The sequence below is a fragment of the Danio rerio genome, chromosome 14, assembly GCF_052040795.2.
Source record: "Danio rerio strain M-AB ecotype USA chromosome 14, GRCz13ab, whole genome shotgun sequence".
Lineage (NCBI taxonomy): Eukaryota > Metazoa > Chordata > Actinopteri > Cypriniformes > Danionidae > Danio > Danio rerio.
In genome coordinates this window covers 44,930,477-44,953,042 of record NC_141034.1, presented here as the reverse complement: position 1 = coordinate 44,953,042, position 22,566 = coordinate 44,930,477, and the positions used below count along the sequence as shown (strand labels likewise).

Sequence of the window (22,566 nt, the reverse complement as noted above, 5' to 3'; positions counted from 1 at the left end):
GCATCAAAGGCACATCTGAAAATAATGGCTACCTCAGATGAGATTTTAGAACACATGCCGAGCAAATACACAAGCTTGTTATTATGGCATGCTTAATTACAGTCGTTTACATAAGGAACCGAGGCCAGGAGCATCTTGTTTTTTAGGGCTCTTTTGTGCCTCTTTCAGTTCTTATTATAGCTCTGTCAACAGCAGAGTTAAAATCAACTTTCGCTGCACCCGAAAGCCACAGTAAACTATTAAAAATAGAAGTGAGGTCCCTTGTGGACATTTTGGACGCAAAACAGAAGGGGTATGACTCACCGCTGGTCTATAACTAGCTATGTTTAATGTGCACCACAAATAATAAACAATAGAGAATGGGCTGGCACTCATCGCAGTACAAATCACATTAGCGGACGTTGAGTGATGCAATAACACCGAACATATTTCTTAGCTCTGTGTACTCTCTGAGACGGTAGAAATGTAATTTCTCACATGTCATTCTTTGCATCCTATAATCAAGCCGTTGTAAATTGTCCATTTAACTAAAAATGCATCTTTATAGGTAAAACTGGACTCTCGGTGGAATTTTAAATGCGTAATTGCAAGCAATTATAGAGAAGGAATTTTAGCAGCTCAATTGTTTGAGAGCTGGAAGCTCTTTCCTCTATATTTATACTCCAGAGGATCGCTGAGAATTCCTTCACAGGCGCAGGTCTCTCCATGAGGGGAGCGCAATGACCCACTTTCTCCTCCTGGATCCCCTGCGAGTCTCTATCGTTTGCCACGTATGACCACCTTGCTGTGGTTGACTCGTATCTGCAGCTGCTTTTAATTTGCTGGGGCACCTTGGTCCCTTTCTTCAGAGCCAACGCATACATGACTAATCGCACCAGCCATTTTAAACAACTTGAGCGCTCGCTGGCGATAAATCACTTTGATCTGAGCTACTGTGCGGGTAATAGAGCTATATTCAAGAGGGAGGGGAAACGCAGAGCATTGGGAGCAATTGCGGTTTCTCCCTAGTCAGCACACAGTGGTGGGCTCAGGGACTGGAGCGTCACTCTTTGAATTATTGTTTGCTTTTATGATTTGTCAAAAATCAACAAGCAAGGGCGGTTTAAAGGCCTTCTGGTGGGGTTATCCCACATAGGTGGCTTAAGAAGTGATATTCGATATTTCGACATGTAGTGATATTTTGGAACAATATAAATATATACATGGGAATATATTCACATTATTACAAAATTTGCTGACTATATATATATATATATATATATATATATATATATATATATATATATATATATATATATATATATATATATATATATATATATATATATTTGTAAGGCAAAGGCCTCTAGAATATGCTTATTGAACCAAAATAAAATATGATCATGCCTTGATTTTTAATTATTTAATTAGGACAGTAAGGTCTGACTTTATCTTGTCACTTAACAGAAATAATGTACAGTACAGAATATAAAGTCATGGTGCAAAAGAGTTAATGTTGTGTATGACTCCCATGAGCTTTGACGACTGCATCCATACATCTCTGCAATGACTCAAATAACTTATTAATAAAGTCATCAGGAATGGCAAAGAAAGTGTTCTTGTAGGACTCCCAGAGTTAATCAAGATTCTTTAGATTCATCTTCAAGGGCTTTTCCTTTATCTTACACCAGACATGCTCAATAATGTTCATGTCTTGTGACTGGGCTGGCCAATCCTTTGATCTTCTTTGCTTTAAGGGAACTTTGATGTGGAGGCTGAAGTATGAGGAGTGCTATCCTGCTGAAGTATTTGCCCTCTCCTGTGGTGTGTAATGTAATGGGCAGCGCAAATATCTTGATATCTCAGGCTGTTGATGTTCCCATCCACTCGCACACCCCATTCTGAATGGAACCCCAAACCATAATTTTTCATTCACCAAACTTGACTGATTTTTGTAAGAATCTTGGGTTCATGTTCCAATATTTCTATAGTATTTGTAATGATTGGGACACAAGTTATTATTTGTTGCTCTTACAACTGGGATCGATGACAAGACTTTTGTCAGGTAATGTGTATATTTAATATATTTATATATGGGCATTTATAGACTTAAAATTAAAACAAAAACATTTGAACATACTGTATATATACACACATTTGTCATTCAAATGGTTGTAAAAGTGAAAGCTGGAAAGTTGCAGCTGAAAGGGAATCCGCTGAGTAAAACAAATGCTGGAATAGTTGGTGGTTCATTCTACTGTGGCAACCTCTAAAATAGAGACTAAGCCAAAGGAAAATGAATGAATATATAGAGCCCCTGTTTCATTATTTGTAAATATATCTTGCACGTTATTAAAAACATTTTAAAATATTTTGCCATATATCAAATTTGTATGTGGGTCAATACAAGTAGAAAAATGTCAACATGCATATTTGAATGTGTTTCGTTATGTTGTTATTCTTCGCAGAAAAAAAGTTTCTGATGCTTCCAACAGTTGTCCCACAGGAAATAACTAAAGGCTTTCAACAGGACGAAAGAACATTTTCAGGACATTGGGTGATGCAACACTCCCAGGTTCTGCTCTCACAAGCGTGATTGATATCTCTGTGCTGAAGGGTGGAAACAACTGATGTGGAGTTTATAAATAAAATCTCCAAGAGGTGACAAAAGACCTTTCCAAAGAATACTGGGGAGTCTCACACTTTTTTACTTGTTTTTTTTTTTTTTTTTTCTGTGCGGTTTGACTGACTGCTATTCGTGTGAAAAACACACAATGATTCCTGTAATTGATTGTTCCTCTGAATGGCCTTGCGGTGTAAGAATGCAGGCCAATCTTCCGTCATAATAGGGTACAGGATACTGCATGAAATATTCATCAAACGCTGTTCAAAATGCTGGCACTCTCTGCTACTTCTTTGTGAATGTAAAACAGATTTCGCATGGCAAATATGGAGCTAAATGCCCATTGAAGAACTGGAGCCATGCAGACTCAAAGGAAGCAACCTCTCCTGCAAAGGGAAGAGGACACGATGACCCCGATTGTTACTCAGACTCACTAAAAACGACTAAATTGACTGAAGACATTCAATACTCTTGTGGCTAAGTGGCATTCAGACAGCTTGTGAGCACTAACGCTCTGTGTTTCCAAGCTTTCAGATGCACGGGATAATTTGATTAACGGCATTACCCACTAATGAGAAGAGAAATGTAGCTTGGCTGAGCACAACTATTAAGGAGCTGTTCTCATTTAAAAGCATTCAAGGTCCAGAAACTACAGGTTTTTCCTGAGCCCATTTGTATAAAAAAAAGTGCTCAGTGAATGCAAAATATCTGTAGCCAGCACAACAGCTGGACTGGAAACAGAAGCATTTTTAGGGGTAGATAATGGAAGAAAGTGTTTGGACAACATCATTTCCTTCCTTATAGCATGTATTATGAAGTCTCATTTCATTCAAAGCAGATCTCATAGGAGCTCTTGTCTTGAAAGCTGAATATTACTTATCTGACTCTCCGTCCTGCACCGTGGTAAACAGGGAGACCTGAGGCAAGCTATGAGACCAGAGAAGCTTTGGAATCGCTCTGCTCTTAAAGTGTTTTTCAGGCATTACTGCTGCTGCAAAGCCCCAGTGATGGGAGTCATCGTGTATCGCTCACATAGAAACAGCATTCTGGTCTCTGTGCTTTTGCCTTGGGTGAACGGAGGGGCAGCAGTTTATTTTGGTCTCTAAAGCCAAGCTCAGCACATATATCTATATAAAAAGGACAGGGATCAAATCTTGCCAAGTTTTCCTACTAAATCAGTGAATGTACTGTACATGTGCTTAGGATAGTGAACAGAATAAAAACCCAAAGCCTGCAATAGAATATGCTATTAGGCACAAAATCTTAAAATTCTAATGTAGCCAGCGGATTTGCCTTGAAGATCTTGCATAGCAACCCTACATTTAACCCTCAGGGGTCTGAGGTGATTTTGGGGCCCCTAAGATCTTTTGACATGCCCTGACATCTGTGCTTATTTCAGTTACTTATTACATAGTATTGGCCAACATGTATTTTTTTGTATTCAGCACAAAATGTGCTACAATAATATGTGAGAAATATGGATATGTGCTTGCATTATTAAGAAAAAAATAATAATTATGCATGGTTAGTAGGTTTTGGAGAAATAAAATGTAGCTGAAGTAAGATCCAAGATCTTGTAGGCCAGAATGTTTACTTCACAATTATGTACAAATAATTTTGTTCGCTCATTCAAATAAAACATTACAAAGATTTACATTGTGTAAAGACTATTTTGGGTAATCTCAGCTGTATGCGTGGGAGTGACAATGGTCATGAATAATTTACACCTGGAGAGACAAAAGACACTCCCCCACTGGCTAATGTTCACCCATCAAGGGCATTGTAAAGCAATGTCCAGCTGCAAAAGCTAGCCCAAACTAAGTGCTTGTTTATTACTTGCTGTTTTCTGACCATGTAAACACTTTGTAAACAATATACAGTGCTCAGCATATATAAATACACCCCTCAAAAAACTATCTTTCAAATTCATATTTTTAATGTGAAGCTATACAATATTATATTTGTGCATATACATTAGATTAGTCTGTACTGAAGCCAAATCTGGAGCTAATCTAACAAAATAATTTATGAGAACGGTCCAAAACTAGTACAGCCAAATGTATGTTATAGAAAAATATTAAATACTTAAAAATGAAAAAAAAAAATGTTGAAATTTTGTAGGAAAATATTTGAAAAATAAGAAAAAAGCTAATGATTTTGCCTTCAACTTTGTAAAATATTTTACATATTTGGACGCAATTTGAAAGGCATTATGTTTATGCTTTGAATTGCATCTATTCTCATGAGTTTTGTTGTTCAAAAGTTTGGAAAAGTGACTTGTATTGTTTATTATTGACATTTTTTTTATAGTCTGAAGTTATATATTGTCTGGGTTTGTGTTGTAAAAACCTGGCAATAAACTGCCAGTATTTTTATGGAATTTTCAACATCAAAAGTCGACAGAGCAGATCTCAAGTCATAATGCAATTCACGACCATAAATAGATGGACAACATCTGTTAATCACAAAAATATGGAAACTGTTAAGTAACATTTTTTTTTTACAGTGAAATTTAACTGTTGGAATCAGTTTTGAAGAACATTTTAATTGAAACTGAACTGTAGGGTTTGTCCATATATATCCAACTTTGGGGTTGGCTTTTTAGAGTGCACTTGATGATCAAATATAAAACATTATTCATTCATTAATTTTTCTTCAGCTTGGCCTCTAATTCACAGGTCGCCACAGCGGAATGAACTGACAGCTATTCCATCATATGTTTTACGCAGTGGATGCCCTTCCACCATAAACAGATGCTTGAAAAGCTACAGAAAAATATTTCTTCACAAAATATGAATACACATTTAATTACACGTACTGATACATGCATGTTTGTATCTTAAAGGTTCAAGACACCCTGGAGTACCAGCAACCTTCTAGCTGTGCTAACCACTGAGCTACCGTGCCGCCCCTATAAAACATTATTGTGTTTGATTTTTAAAAACAGCATTTCTCATTTTCTTTACTGACTACATCAAAGCCATTTCTGCATAACTATGAAGACTCAAGTATGAGGAGATCAGATGTTTGTTCTCTTCCAGTGTTTAACAGCTATTGGCTTGCTTATCCGTCAGCAGCTAGTTTTTCCGGTATCGTGCAGAGCAGTAGGTTCACAGCTTGGAGAATTGTGTCAACTGTAAAAAGTTCTCAATGCAGAAACGACTTTGAAGTTAACAGCGGCAAAATGGTGTTAACCTTTGGTGTGTAAATGAAAACACAAGGTCTTCCACTCACTGAGGATTTGGAGTGGATAAGGAAGCAGCGATCTCTTTGAATGTTGCTTTTCACATTGCACATGTAATGTATTATACATGCATGCAGCTATTTTTTTCCCCACATCTTCCCCAGCGCAATCGGATATCTTTTTAATGTTTCATCATTTCGCACCATTGAAATCTGTAAATGACATGCCCAGTTATTAAATGATGAAGAGTTTCAGAGCTGATTGAAAATAAGCTAATACTTTCAGCTGAGCTTTCTGGAGAGCCGCATTCAGTCGTAACCTTGGTGTGCGAAATACATCTGTGTTTACTGCAAATAGCGCCACTGTCTGAGGGTTTTTAAATTACTTTCTTTCAAGAGCTAAATTGACTTGATTTCGCCGTCTGCCGTCAATGCCTCTATAAGCAGAGGGTAAAATTATAGAGCTAGGTAAAGCATGAGCGGATCGACACCTCATGTTTACTCTTCTTACAGACTTTGCTTGTGTCATTAGTAGATGAATGAGCTCCTCGCTGCTGATGAAAATCATTTCACATTCCAGCAACTTGTGGAAAATATCTGCAAGGTCATTGGTGCTATTCAGTGTACCTCATCTTTGCTGTTCTGCACATCTAATCTTCACCGAAAGCTGAATGAGATAAAAGATTGACATGTTTAATTAAATCACTAATGTGCTTATTCAGATTTTGACTTCCTTATATAGTTTATTAAAGGGCCATGAAGCCCCCCTCTTTTGGTTCAAGTCTACCTCAGAATGTTTTCAAAAAATGCTTCTTGATGGGCGTGGAGCTCCGTGAGCAGAGGGAGAAGTGGGCACGGCCGGAAGAACTGGCTCAAAAAATGAGACGCAAACCGTAAGGAGACCCATGATCTTATAGTTTACAAAGTTGAAATGCAAACAGTAAGCAATTTAATGTTCTGCTACATTTGATATTCAAAATTTCATATAGACATAGCACTTTTCTCCTTTTCAATCCCCGGTTCTGAATGCAGACACAGTGGCTTGCAGTGCAGCAGGTCTCTTGCCCTGTCTATTTCAACCATTAGCCCTGCCGGTAATCTGGAGGATCTTAAACGTGCGAACACAGCAGCACAGATATAGGCCATGTGTCTGAATGGTAGCAAACTCAACTTAAAAAAGACAAAGTCCGCCATCCTCCAATTCTTCTACAGCTCTCCCGACAAAAAAGCTTGCTGCAAACTAACAGCTTTGCTATATTGGCCCTAAATCGCAGGGAAAAACATGCAACAAACCCCGTAAATTATGAAAACAAACACATATGACCCGTGCCCTGCAGGGATGCGGTCTCACCCAGTCATTGGGTCTCACAGTTTGGCAAGTCTGCCTTGCCTTGGAAAGCACATGTTCTTATTAATAACTAATAGGGGTGTCACGATTTCGATTTTTAATCGAAATCAATCAAAATTTGTGCTCAATTTCAATTATCGAATCAAAAAATAGAATCGTCGATGCTGCCACGCCCCCATGTCAGCTTGGCTTGCCAAGCGGGAAAAAAACAGGCTTGTTAAACCGCAGAAGCAGGAGACCCGTCGACAGAACTTAAACCCTCTCCTCTTTCAATGAAGTCGCCGGTGTTTAAGCATTTTGGATTCCCAGTGAGTTATGTTGACAACGTTCGTGTTGTCGACAAAAAAAACACAGTTTTGCAAGCTCTGCTATGTACGTATTACGTACGGTTAGTCCGATAGACAACACCGGCATCGCGATCCTACGCCCGCCCCCGTTGCAAATCCGCTCGCGAAAAGTACACACTCAGGCCCTGTTTACACTGTCTTTGTTTTTAAATAGCATTTTAGAACGACAACGATTTGACATTTACAGTGGCGTGTGGCATTTCTGAGCAGCCCTCCTTCCTCTCTGCCTCTGAAAATGCACATCATGTGACCACATAGACACAGACGCGCACACAGCCATGCGCTCGAGACAGCAGGTCCAGGCAGTCAGAGGACTGCTTCAATCTTTCACTCACTTGTACTTTTAGCGAACACCTCAGATACTGTTGGCTGGTTCCTGTTGGTTGTGCGTCTTTTTTACCGACGCCATTATAATGACACAGATCACTGCCTGTTCACGAGTCCCGCAGAAAAAGTGATTGAAAGGTGGTAATTATGTGTGTATCTTGCCTTTATTCATTTACTGTATGATTTGTTTATGGGTAAAACAAAGACCATGCAGGTCAGGTAGTTTAAACGGTAGGCTACAAATAATTAATTGGTCATTAATTAATTAATTATTCATAATCGAAAATCGAATCGAATCGTGCCTTTAGAATCGAAAATGTAATCAAATTGAGGATTTGGAGGATCGTGATATCCCTAATAACTAATAAACAGGGTCTTCTCATAGGATAAGAAAACTCTGCTTTGAATAGTAATGAGAAACATCACTCTACTAGCAGATTTGCGATACATCATCATATTTGATTCCGCTCTAAAAATTATTTTATACCCGGAAGATGAAATTTCATGCGTACAGTTTCACGTAAAAAAAGTACTCCAGGGTGTCTTGAACCTTTAAGATGCAAACATGCATGTATCAGTATGAGTTATTATCTGTGTATTCTTATTTTGTATCTTCTGCTCTGTCGCCTCACCGCAAGAAGGTTGCTAGTTCGAGTCTTGGCTGGGCCAGTTAGCATTTCTGTGTGGAGTTTGCATGTTTTTCCAGTGTTGGCGTGGGTTTCCTCCGGGTGCTTCGGTTTCCCCCACAATCCAAAGACATGCGCTATAGGTGAATTGAATAAACTAAATTAGCTGTATGTGAGTTTGAATAAGTGTGTATGGGTGTTTCCCAATACTGGGTTGGGGTGGTTCATTCCGCTGTGGTGACCTCTCAACTAGAGATTAAGCCTAAGGAAAATGAATAAACGAATGTCTGTTTTCTGTGAATGTGCATAACTTTTGATTTGTTGTACTCTACAAAAACATTAAAGCACAGTAAATGGTAAACCTGTTTGCTCTATAAACCAGTATTTGAAATAAACTCTTGTAAATCTTTATTTTTAATTGTTTTATCTGTGTTAATGCAAACTGCATTTTCATATATTTCATATACTGTGAAAATATGCTTTCATATATTTATTTTAGGCAAAAAAAAAAAAACAAGAGCTATCTCCATTGTTGCATTGACATGATCTGTATGTTGTAAAGCGCTATAAAAATAAACCTCACTTGAAACCCATTAATATTTAATCCCAGTGCAATTTAAGCACAAACATGCATTCCTTGTTAATGGGCTTTCATTTAGTTGGCAAAGCATCAAAACTGTGGATTTTTTTTTTTTAACAAATGTAAAATCTCTTTTAGCATTTATGAAACATAATATATATATTATTTAATATTTCCCAGTACTGGGTTGCAGCTGGAAGGGCATCTGCTGTGTAAAACATATGCTGGATGAGTTGGCGGTTCATTCCGCTGTGGTGACCCCTGATGAATAAAAGTACTAAGCCGAATGAAAATGAAAAAAAATAATATTATTTATTACTTTTTTGAAAAAATAACAAAGTGATGTGAACAAACTGTACAACAATTTAAAGGGATAAACACCTCAGAATAAATGATTTTTTGGCAGTTATCACTGGAGCTTATGTCTGTAGTGTAATATGTATGAGCTAGTGGAAAAGTAATGATATGTTATAAATAGTGTACATAATATAACTTTCATTTACCAACATTTTTATCCTCTCAGGACCAACAGTTAAATTAAGCCCTCCAGTGAATTGTGGTTTAATGAAGAGAAGATTTTTTAAACACATTTTTAAACATAATAACTAATTTATGTTGTCTTTTCCATAATAACTACATAATGTTTTACTAGTTGATACTAGTATTCAAGCTAACCCAGGCTTAAGTATACTATCAAATTTTAGCAGAAATCTGGTTTTGCAAGCTATCTTTATCAAATTTAAAATACAAACTCATGAGACACTTGGCTTTCAATGTCTATTTTGTCTACACTGTAAAACCCAACCGTCAACTTTATCAAATGAATTCAGTGTAGTTAACTTAAAATTGACTGAAAGTTAATTCTACTCATTTGAAAAGAGTTTTGAACTCTGTGTTGAAGGTAATGAGTTTATTACCTCGTTACTTCAGCTTAAATGGAGTAAGTTCACAGTACTCATATACTGTAGATATATATATTTTTTTAACTCAAATGGTTTGTAGCAGTCAGTTTCCTCAAACAGTTTGAGTTGCCGTATTGGTTTTGCAGTACTCAGTTGGTTTGAGTTATCTTTCTTTATTGGGTTTTACTTTGCTCAAATTGCTTCATTTACTCAAACAGATTAAGTTCACAGCACTCATTAGGATTAGTTTTTGAACTTAAATGGTTTGTTGCAATTGGTTTCCCCAAATGTTTGAGTTACCTTTACTTTTTGGGTTTTATAGTGTAGGTCATTACAATAATGTTTTCCTGGTTGTGTATATGGAAAAACAAATATTAAACACAATTTTTCTTTCTCATTACTTCATAATGTATAATTTATTTCATTATTTCATTATTTATTTATTTATTTTTTGCATGAAGACCATAGTAAAGCTCAAAGTGTCTTCTTTCCAATGATGCCTAATTATGTTTGTAGCTCACTGGGGCCAAGAACTGTTACTATTTTAAGTAAGTTAGGTGTAAATTCCCAGAAAGTGAGTGCTGGCTAACAGATTAGGTTAATAAGCAAGTCATTGGACAACAGAGGGAAAAAGAATCAAAGGGGCTAATACTATTTATCATATTTTTTAAACGTCTTTTATTCTAGTCAAACTAAAATAAAACACTATGAAAATACTTGTCTTGCTCTGTTAAGCATCGTTTGGGAAATGTTTGAAAAAGGATTAAATTTTTAAAGGAGGACTGTGAATTTTGCATTGAACTATACATGAGAAATCATGCCTGTGTAATGTCTGAAATAATAGTCCTAGTTTCTGAGATCAGGCCATCATTTTTGACTTCTGATGAATATTTATTTTAATAAAACTATGTTTTGCTTGGTTTGTCTTTAATTAGACTACAATGGCTTTTGACTATTATTATTTTAGGTAATTATAAGAAAAAAAGTGCAAATTTAAAGTAGCATTATGACAAAATTAACAAAATGTTTTAAACAGGAAAGTACATCATGAATCCATTTTCAAAAAAGAAAAAAAATATTTGTTTACAGTCCTACAGTGTATAAATGGACAAGTGGACCAATCAGAGTAGAGTAGCCACTTTTAAAGGAGGGATTTAGAAAGAACAAATCACTCGAGACAATTTGTTGATTGAAATGTATATTATGAGAAATTGAAAGTTTGACTATTGAGTTGACTGTTTGCATAAGACCTCAAAAGCATAATTAGAAAATTTGGAGCGAAAATAGCATAAGAGGTGCACTTTAATTAAATTTGTTTATCATAGCGATGCACATTTTTTGCTGTTGCCATTATTGTTGAGGAAATCAAAAATCCTTTTGTTAAACCTTTGCCAGTGTGACCGTGTTGTTGAAATAAGCTGAACATTCTTCTTTCTTTAAAACATTAAACAAGTAGTTCATTGTTATGTGATAGACAGTCGCTTCTTGTTTTCTGTTTCATTTAAAAACTGTGGCAGATCGCCTCATACACAAGAGATAAATTATGCACCGATCAATTTCAAGGTGTCTGCTGGTGAGATTGCTGCTATGTCAAGTGAAAAGGCCGACTGTGTGATGTTTTATTTACACACCGAGTCCATTGTCATCTTTGATGATGTCCGTTTTGTTTTTCTGGGTAACATGTGAATGTCATGCTTTGAGTGGGGCATGAAAATTCCATTATTTTCCAGCGTAATGAACATTTTCTTATGCTATAATTTTCATGTCTTCCATTTGAAAGACACGCTTTTTACCAATGCCAGGGAGCCCCCAACAAGTACGCAGGTCAATACTGTGCATGCATTGCCTCTGTCACTGGAAATCATTCAGCTCCCACTAGGAAATGCCAATCATCTTCGTGTTTAATATTTTATCACCAAATCAAGCAGGATCCCCCCTAAAGGGCTATTAACACTGACTTACACAAGCACAGCTGCTAGTGTAGGCTGAGAAACATCCTCTGATAAGTGGCACATTGGAGCTACGAGACAACAACCGGTTCACCCTATCACATTGATGGCTCCATTTTTAGGCTTGTTATATAGATCTGATTCTGAAATGGGTCTAATATCAGAATGGGAAATTCACTTCAAGTACTGGTCACATCTCAATGACTGCAAATTTAACCCTGACAGATTTAACCCTTAATCCGGTTGAGATAATGAGGCACATTCTGCGGATCTGGGTGGTGTTAAGAGCGGTTTCAGAAAAGTTAATCTGATGAAATCTCGTCCTCTTGTGAGAGAGCTGTGTGGCAGGACTAGTTTTTGGCACCCTATGTAGAACTGAAACGATATGTGAAAGCTCAATCAGAATCTAAATTGTGCCAGAAAAAGGAGAGCTGACGTCTGTTCTCTGATTTTCTGAATACTTGATATCTATATTAAGGTGGTGGATATTATATGTGTGTGTAGTTTTCAGATATGATTGTAATTGTGTTCATCTCGAATCTTTATTCGTCTGTATAAATATTATTGGATATTTCCTGATGCTAATATGATTTCACTATAGAGCTGCTGGCAGTCCGGCTGTTGCCAGAGCAACCAATGACCAGTGACATCATGCAATTATATATGTTTTTTCCTTCTCATTCCTTTTCTCTGATTCAGAACATGTGAAATTAGAAGCATGTTATAATTTCAGTGGCATAATTGTGTGAATTAATAGAACCCATTACACATTATAGAAAGTGTTAGTTTATTTAAATGCTGAAGTAAAATATTCACTGAATACTATGGGTGTTTGTAAAATAAATCTATTAAAAGAAGAGCTTTCTTACAATGCAGTTAAATGTACTATGGTTAAACCTGAAAGGTTATGTCAAACAGTATAATTGATGCACAGCTAGTGTTTTTAGCCCATGATAAACTGGAGTACTTTTTTGAAATGTTAACAGATTTGTGTGTGTTGAGCATCAGTTAAAACAACATTAGCTCCTGTTAGCTTTAAATGTGGAGAAGACTTGATAATTTTGAGATTTTGTCAGCTAATTTTATTTTCCAGTTTTAAAATAATTTTTGGGGCAGGATTAAAATCGGTGACGTAGCGCAAAACTGCTAGTAGAGTGTACGTAAGATTCTCATTATTTTTCATAGCTGAGTTTTCTTATTCTATGAGAAGACCTGGCTTCTTAATTATTTATGAGAGCACGTGCTTTCCGAAGGCAAAGCAGACCTGCCAAGCTGTGAGACCCAGTGACTGGGTGAGACCGCATCCGCGCATGGCAAGCAGTATTTAGCCGTTCATGAAGGGTCGTATGTTTTTGTTTCCATGATCCACGGGGTTTGTTGCATGTTTTTCCCTGCGATTCTGTCAGGGCCGATACAGCAAAGCTGTTGGTTTGCAGCAAGCATTTTTGTTGAGGGAGCTGTAAGAGAATTGGAGAATGGCTGACTTTGGCCCAATTCCAATTCTACCCCTTAGCCCTTCCCCTTACCCCTACCCCTCATTTTGCGTGTTCCCGAGAAGGGGTAGGGGTGTCCCAATTCTCTTTAGCATGAAGGCGTAGAGCTAAGGACAAGGGGTAGATACCCCTTCAAACACAAATTATTCAGGACCACACTCAAAACCAAAGGGTAAGAAAAATTCCCAGAATACAGTAAGGGTAGGAGTACAAAAATAGAATTGGGATTGGGCCTTAGTCTTTTATCAGTTTAGTTTGTTACCGTTCAGACACATCGCCTATATCCGTGCTGCTGTGTTCGCCTATGTTTAAAATCCTCCAGATTACCGGCCGGGTTAATAGTTGAAATAGACAGGGGAAGAGACCTGCTGCACTACTATCCTACTATATAAATGAAGTCCTCTTCATTTATAGTGTTTAAACACGATTATCTTTATTATGTTATAACAAACATAATGGTTATGTTTATATGAAATTATGATTAACATATGTAGCAGGACATTAAATTACTTGATGTTTATTTCTATGCATTTTAACTTAGTAAACTATAAAATCTCTTTTTCCGCTGCTCTGCTGGCCACGCCCACTCCTCTTTCTGCTCGCAACGCTCCACGCCCGTCATAAAACATTTTTTTTTAATTCTGAGGTAGACTTGAACCAAAACAAAGGGGTTTTATGGCCCTTAATGTGACTATTTTTAATTTCATAAGGTTCCTTTGAGCATTGATGTAGTAATGTAATTACAATACATTCAGTTAAATGGATTTAAGCATGGCGACAGTGGCGCTGTAGGTAGTGCTGTCGCCTCACAGCAAGAAGGTCCATGGGTTGCTGGTTCAAACCTTGGCTCAGCTTCTGTGTGGAGTTTGCATGTTCTTCCTGCGCTTGCGTGGGTTTCCTCTGGCTGCTCCGGTTTCCCTCACAGTCCTAAGACATGCAGTACTGGTGAATTGGGTAGGCTAAATTGTCCGTTGTGTGTGTGTGTGTGTGGATGTTTCCCAGAGATGGGTTGCGACTGGAAGGGCATCCGCTGCGTAAAAATGTGCTGAATAAGTTGGCGGTTCATTCCGCAGTGGCGACCCCGGATTAATAAAGTGACTAAGCCGACAAGAAAATTAATGAATTAATGAGATTTAAGCATTTCTTTAGTTGTTCAAGTGTAAAATGAGATGAAAGCACTCCATTGAAATACTGGGATAAAATAAACTGTTATATTTTAAAGAAATAGAGAGGGAAAATTGAATTTAATGCAGTGCTTCATGTCCGGTCTGAGACTCACTTCATATCGTATATCTAACAAGTTGAAAAGATTACTGGTTTTTAAAGAAATCAGACCCTAAATGTGGCAATTTTATAATTGGCCGTAATTAAAAGTCTGTGTGCATATAGCCTATTGCTAGCTATAATGTACTGTACTGTTGGTTTAGATTATGTTTTTTGGATGGCTGATATGAAATTAGGAAACACTGATAAAAATGAATTACATTTTATAAAAATCCTTTTTATGTTAAGATATTACTTAGAAAAAAAGCCTATGAAGATGTAAACTTTTTGGTGTAATTTTGCTTTTTAAAAGTCTTGCTAAAAATGATAAACAATAGCAAGGGAGTTGACCTTACTGTTTTTTGCATAAATACTGGTGCTGGGCAAACTTTAAACATGATTAATTGCATCTGAAAGGAAAGTTTGTTTTGACATAATATACAGTTTGAAGTCAGAATTATTAGCCCCCTGAATTATTAGCCCTCGTTTATTTTTTTCCCAAATTTCTGTTTAACGGAGAAAAGATTTTCTCAACACATTTCTAAACATCATAGTTTAAATAACTCATTTCTAATAACTGATTAAATAATAAATAATAACAAAAAAATATCTGAAAGGGGCTAAAAATTTTGACCTTAAAATGGTTTTAAAAAATGTAAAACTGCTTTTATTTCAGCTTAAATAAAACAAATAAGACTTTCTCAAGAAAAAAATAATATATTATCAGATATACTGTAAAAATTGCTCCGTTAAACATCATTTGGGAAATATAAAAAATTAAAAAAATCAAAGGGGGAGGGGGCTAATAATTCTAACCTCATGTGTGTATTATATATGTTAATTATGCATATGTTGTCGGTGCCAATAGCCTAGTGGTTAAATGCGCTGACATATAGCACTGTGGTGCTCACGGCGACCCAAGTTCGATTTCTGGCTCGAAATCTCTTCCCCTCTCTCTGCTCCCAATACTTTCCTGTCTGTAACCCTGACTGTACTATCCCGAATAAAGGTAAACAAACTCTGAAAGATTATAATTTAAAAAAATGCATATATCATACACACACATACATAGAAACAAAACATATTTTATTTTTTAATGCATGTGTGTATATACATAATAAATATACACATTACACACACACACATACTGTCAAAACAAACTTTTATTTTGCATGTGACTGATTACGATTTTTTTTTCCAGCCCTAATAAATACAATTACATTTTTTATGTTTTAAAAAAAACTTTTGATTGAATGTGTTTTTAATTTAAATATGTCACAAATGTATTTCCTTTATAGTAATCCTATTTCTGATTATTTCACCAATGACCCTCATATTTCAGTCAAACCTCACCAGAATTCAGAAGTGGAGCCTTTTTTTTTTTTTTTTTTTTTTTTTTTACTGCTCTCAGTTCACTAGTTTGCTGCATTCCAAGTTTCAAATCACAGTATTCACACTTATTTAAATGAATCTGACTAGAAGTTTTAATCAAACCAAGCTTGAACACACAATAATATTCCAGAGAAGTTCAAGGTAATGCATTCTAGGAAACAACGTCTCTCTCTAAAAGCCTTATAAACCTTCAGATGAAACATTTTGCACAGCCAAGTTTGTTTTCAAAAGCATTTTGCTATTGTAGATACATTTCAATACTCCCGTACTTCAAACTACAATACTGCATCTTGTTCACCACCTCACTTCAATTGTGAATGGCGCGCAACCCTGTTTGTTGTTTCAAGCTGTTGACAGAATCCATTACATGGCTTTTTGTTTATGAATTAATAGTTATGCTAATAGGATTCTTTTTAGCTGTTGTACTTTATAAATTTGAGTTCTGTCTGTTCTTATACGTCTTTGTCTTTGAGTTCATTGTTCCTGATATAACCTGTCAGGAACCATCAAAAAAAAAGGGCTACAGGCTTAATACCTTTGCACAGCATCTCACTTCTCTCTTCATAATAATTCACAAGGATCCTGGGGAGCACCTGAAAACATATAAAGCACTACAGCCATACACAATCCACCCGAGAGCCCCAGACTGGGCCGAGCGAACGTGTCATGTCCCCCTGCCTCTCTTTTACAAGCCAACAGTGGAGGTCAGAGAATACAGTGTAAGCCGGGGAAAACACAAGCTCATAAGTGAATAAATGAGTCTGATGAGTGAAATAAAAGAAAATTGCAGACCCGAACGCACGCACCACTCTGGAGGGGCTTCCAGAAGCAGCTGCTCGGATTTGCTGGTCTGCCTTCATTGCTGTAAATTTTTTTCCCACAAGATCTGAGACCTGAGGATTTTCAGCATGTAGAGAGAAAGAGAGAGGGCAAACAAAGAACTGGGCTATTTTAGGACTGCTTTTAGAAAGCAAACTGCGCTGCTACCCTGGCTTCACCGAGTCTTTTTTTTATTTTTTTTTGGAGACTGACTTGACTGCAAAAAAAAAAAAAAAAGTCGGTTTTTGGACACGGCCGGTAAACAAACCTGCTCGGGGGGGCCGTTGGTTGGCCGGCACCTGCCACTATTACTGGAGAGCAGGTGCAACTGTGTTCATTAAGATACACATCAGGACACAGAAGTCCTTAAGAGGCGGTTGGGGGCACATTTCGCGAGGCTGCCTTGCAAACACAACATAGCAACAAGGTGAGCGAAGTAATTTCAGCTTGAATAATGGGGGGCGTCTCGTGAGCCTGACAGACGTGTGCGGTGAAGGCAATTTCACAGCACCTCTCCGCCGCTGTTCGTGTGATCTATTGGAGGTGTTCTCCAACACCGCGGTCAATATGACAGACGCTGGTGGTTCGGGCCTGATAAGGTAGTCTGAAAGAACGCGGCACGTGCGTCTGTCAAGCATGGCTCCCTAAGAGACAACGGGCATTCAGAAAGGTCAGAAAAATAGACGACATCAACTTAGCGCAGCAGATGTTTTCGGAAAAGTGCAGCACAGCTACTGTGCGTGTCATTTTAAAAGCATTTGCTTTAAATTCTCTTCTATTAGCTGATATGACAGGCCTCTAATCCCACAGGATCCAGTAGAACAATAATTAGGACATGGTAAACACGAAGGCAGCATTGGACAACACAGTTAGAGATGAACACACACACACACACACACACTCACACACGCCCAACGTAAAGACATAGCGGAGTGAATGATGGCTAACGCTTTATCTTCCCTGGGCTTCTGTAACAACATATGTTTGTAAGTAATTAAAAGAAGTTCCCAAGCGGTTACCGTGTCATATTGAAATACAATATGGTGAGCAAATTACCTTTCCACAGCAGTTTATGCAAAGCTAGACACAGGAGACCGCTTTGCTTCTCCCTGCTGCCACATGGAGGGATTGGCAAAGACAATCTCCTGCTCTATTGATGTATTGACTTCTAATTAGTTTGTCAGGCGCTGTACCTTTTAAGATCACAGGAATAATTGATGATGTCTTACCTAGCCAAACAAGGAAAGCCAGAAACATTTAATATTTGGTCAAGTCTAAATAACAGTAGGCGGGGCTTATGAAATATGCAGTGTTGGTTTGAAATATTCATATATACGCTGCAAATTTGTGATGCCCGGAGCTGCAATAGTTGCACATTCAGGTTTCATTGTTGATGTCAGCACTTGAGACACACTGAGTGTGTGTGTGTGTATGTCTTTTGCTTGGCTAATATTTCCCCCTGACTGCTGTTGAGAAGAGACCCCCTAACAGTCAGGACCATCATTGTGTTTTAAAGCACCATTATCCTGCTCGTTGCTGGATATCAGCGGCTGCTCGGGCCTTAAGTAAGCCGAGCGCAGCAGTTCGAGAGTGTGAGCACTCGCTCTCCATCTCCACAGCCCAAACTTCCAGTGTCATTAAGCCCATTACATGCCCTGTGAGAATCTGCAGCTCAAACTGATGAGTCCTCAAGCAGGAGCGTGAAATATCTGATGCAGAAATTAGACTGGAGCTTCAGCAAATGCGTTCAAAGAATTGGCTGTTAAATGAGTTGCATCCTCTGGGAGATTGTATGCATAGCGTCGTACACCCAAGCATAAGGTTTGCCTGTCTGTTGACACTCGCCTATTGGCAATTACTTACACGCTGTCCATTTCTGGGTATCAACAAGAATTGAGGAGCTATAATGAATAATATCTGTGTTTTGCAGTTCCGATTATTGTAGCAATCTTATTATGAAATGCACACTATGTATTTATCTGTTCATTCTGGCGTTTTCTCAGCTCTGTGATGTTATTGTTTATGCCAAGGAAATCAAGATTGGATTCAGTCAGTTCCAAGAATACTAAACAGCTTGTGCAGATGTTTCTGTGTCTTTCATTTCCATCCCACGATTGTTATTCTAATCATTTGCTAATTAATCCACAGCCATGCACTGTTCTCTTGGTCCCCAAAATGGATTTGGATTTCTCTTACCTTCCCGAGGTTTGGGCTCCATATATATCTGAGACTGAAGATGCAGAGGGCCAGAATCAGGAACACCACACTCAGAATGATGGCGGCACACTGGTAAGTGCGATACCTGGCCTTTCTGTCCTTCTCCTTCCCCAGCTCAACCTACAGAAACATTAACATTATTGTACATATTTATATATATATATATATATATATATATATATATATATATATATATATATATATATATATGGTGTGATTTCCGACGTTGAACGTATTGCAGCACAATGCTCAACTGACGAAGAAATAATCACACGGGCAATTTGAATTCTTCTGAGATCAGAACAAAAGGTCACATTTATTAAAATTGTCCCAAATTAAAAGTTCGTCTGTTCGATTAAATTCCCGGAGCTTACGGCCGCAAATTAATAAAGGGAGGCTTTTGTTCCACCCGAGTTCCAGCAGGGAGAGTCTAAAAGCTTACTATTCACAGTGGTGTGCTCTGCTATCTCTCAGGACTTGGCCAATCACAAACGTGAAATATGGAGGAACAAGCTTCAATTAGCAAATGTCTCTAGCCGAAACAGAAGCTTAAAGAACAGAAATAGCAGTGGTGACCAGGGATGATTCTGAGTTCAGTGGGTAATCAGAACCTTTAGTCCAGACCTCTGTCAATGCTTTGATGAAATATTGACTTATGTGCTTCATAACTGGGGTGCATCATTCTGATTTTAATAAACAGTACTATAGGTGATTCTGATACACATATCAATATTTACTTATTTGCATTTACCTACTGTTTTGATGTTTAATTCATTTATTTTCTTTCGGCTTAGTCTCTTTATTAATCCGGGGTCGCCACAGCGGAATGAACCGCCAACTTATCCAGCATGTGTTTTACGCAGCGGATGCCCTTCCAGCCGCAACCCATCTCTGGAAAACACTTTTGATGTTATAAATTGGCTAAATTCTAAATAATTTAAAGCATGATGGCTAGTTTCTTTCTGTATCCTGATACAGTTTTATTTGGCAAGTATTACATGTTATTATTATGATGTTAGATTTATAAGTCAGGGCCATGCAGCTAATCTGTTTATTTGAAGAGTCTGGAAGCAAACATGCAAGTGCCTTCTGAAATATTCTTCTAAAATGTGACTTTTTTAAGGCTCATGTATGTATGTTCAGTAATTTCACCATTCATTCATTTTCTTTTCGCATTAGTCCTTTTATTTATCAGGGGTCGCCACAGCGGAATGAACCGACAAATTATCCAGCATATGTTTTTACGCAGCGGATGTCCTTCTAGCCGCAACCCAACACCGGGAAACACCCATACACTCCTGCATTTACACACATACACTACAGCCAATTAAATTTATTCAATTCACCTATAGTACATGTCTTTGGACTGTGGGGGAAACCGGAGCACCCGGAGGAAACCCACACAAACAGCCGAGGCTTGAGCCAGAAACCTTCTTGCTTTGAGGTGATCCCACTTTGCCACTGTGATGCCCCTAATTTCAGTATTATGGAATAGAATAGGTTATTTTTGATTGCCTTTAAAGTCAAAGTAAATGGGTAAAGTAAAGGGTGTGTACATGAGACAGAATTGTCATTTTTGGGTGAACTATTGCTTTAATAAGATAATCAGTTTGAATGTTAGCTCATGGTAGTTATTGACACTTTGTTCAGAAAGCATGCATTTGCATATTTGTGTTACTTCAGCAACTTTACAAGCTAGCAGGCTATTAGTATTAACATTTCTGATATATGCAAAAATAGTTTTTGTATCATTAGCCTACAGTAAGTTTGGGAGGTTTGTTGCATTATTCTTTAATAAAATAGTTTGTCGCTGCAAATGCCCAGGCAATTTCCCCCAAAATCCCTTAAGCACTGCAATACTCTTCTTTGTTTTCAGAGTTATGTCTCTGAAATATTCTCTTTTTTTGCCAAGATATCTGCATAGACCAAAGTCAACGCAGTTTCCTCTGATTACTTTGGTGTTTTCTGTAGAGCGGAAAGCAGCGTCATCATTTCTTTTGCTTTGTGACAGAATAAATAACAAAATGCGGCAGACTTTATGCAAAATAGTCAAAATGTGGCTTGTGAGACAACGTCTGATTTATAGTGCAGCCTGCAGCTCTGAATAATTTTATTTATGACAAAAAAGTGACAAGGTGATAAAAAACATACAGGGCTTAAGTCCCAAAAGCCCACCCTAATGCCGCCATTGGTGGCGATTCCTGCAATCATACTTTATCTCACAGTGTGAGACACGAATCAGACAATGTCATTGGGGATATTTGGAAACCATTTCAAAAACTATAATAAATGCAAGCAGCATGTCTACTTTAATCTTTCATATAACTTTAGTGACAATGACATGTCAAAATATGGCTGATAGATATATTTATAAACTTCTCACTGTCTTATTTTTATATGTATAGTTCTGTAAAAACAACATTTAGCTTTATTCTGTAACCTAATTTTGTTTTATTCAGACATGTTTATGTTTTTTTTTAGCAACATAAAACTAATATGTTCACTTCAGAAGTAAAATGGTTGAACATTCTTGATTTTCAAATCACAACAAATGATGAATTCGTTCGTTCATTCATTCATTCATTCATTCATTCATTCATTCATTTTTCTTCAGCTTAGTCACTTTATTAATCTAGGGTCGCCACAGCAGAATGAACCACCCACTTATCCAGCATATATTTTTGCAGCAGATGCCCTTCCAGTTGCCACCTAGTACTGGAAAACACCCATATACACTCATTCACACACATACACTAATGCCAATTTAGTTTATTCAATTCACCTATACTGCATGTCTTTGGACTATGGGGGAACCCGGAGCACCGGTGTGTGTGAATGAGTATGTATTCTGCCGTGGTGACCCCAGAGTAATAAAGGGACTAAGCCAAAAAGAGAACAAACAAACAAACTATCTATCTATCTATCTATCTATCTATCTATCTATCTATCTATCTATCTATCTATCTATCTATCTATCTATCTATCTATCTATCTATCTATCTATCTATCTATCTATCTATCTATCTATCTATCTATCTATCTATCTATCTATCTATCTATCTATCTATCTATCTATCTATCTATCTATCTATCTATCTATCTATCTATCTATCTATCTATCTATCTATCTATCTATCTATCTATCTATCTATCTATCTATCTATCTATCTATCTAACAAAATAAACAGATAACAAAAATAAACAGATATCTAACTAAATAAATACATAAACAAACAGATAACTAACTAAATAAATTATCAAACTAATAAATAAACAAACAGATAACTAGCTAACTAACTAACTAACTAACTAACTAACTAACTAACCAACTAAATAAATAAATTAGCAGATAACTAACTAACTAAAAAAAAAAATTCTTATTGGCAAATTTTTTCTTTGAAATTCAACAAAATAAATGATATTAAGCTTTTTTAAAAATATACAATCATCAGCAATCCATCTCAATAAAACTTTTAATAAAATTGTGTGTCAACTGTATTTACCTACAGTATATGGTT

General features: G+C 37.1%; 2 protein-coding genes across 21 annotated transcripts in view; one reads left to right on the top strand and one right to left on the bottom strand.

The window, feature by feature from the left end:
• Nucleotides 1-19,120, top strand: part of LOC141377576 (uncharacterized) — a 79,356-nt gene extending 60,236 nt beyond the window's left edge. For all 7 annotated transcript variants that reach the window (XR_015507913.1, XR_015507911.1, XR_015507904.1 and 4 more), the window contains one exon: nucleotides 18,980-19,120. The gene's annotated coding sequence lies outside the window, so the exon portion shown is untranslated. The remainder of the gene's footprint in view (nucleotides 1-18,979) is intronic.
• tnmd (tenomodulin) overlaps nucleotides 1-22,566 on the bottom strand; it is a 344,370-nt gene that overhangs the window by 53,687 nt on the left and 268,117 nt on the right. For 13 of the 14 annotated variants that reach the window (XM_087280537.1, XM_087280538.1, XM_087280539.1 and 10 more), the window contains 1 exon segment: nucleotides 19,028-19,168. In XM_087280537.1, the coding sequence (XP_087136663.1) occupies nucleotides 19,028-19,168 (141 nt within the window). 14 annotated transcript variants of the gene reach the window in all.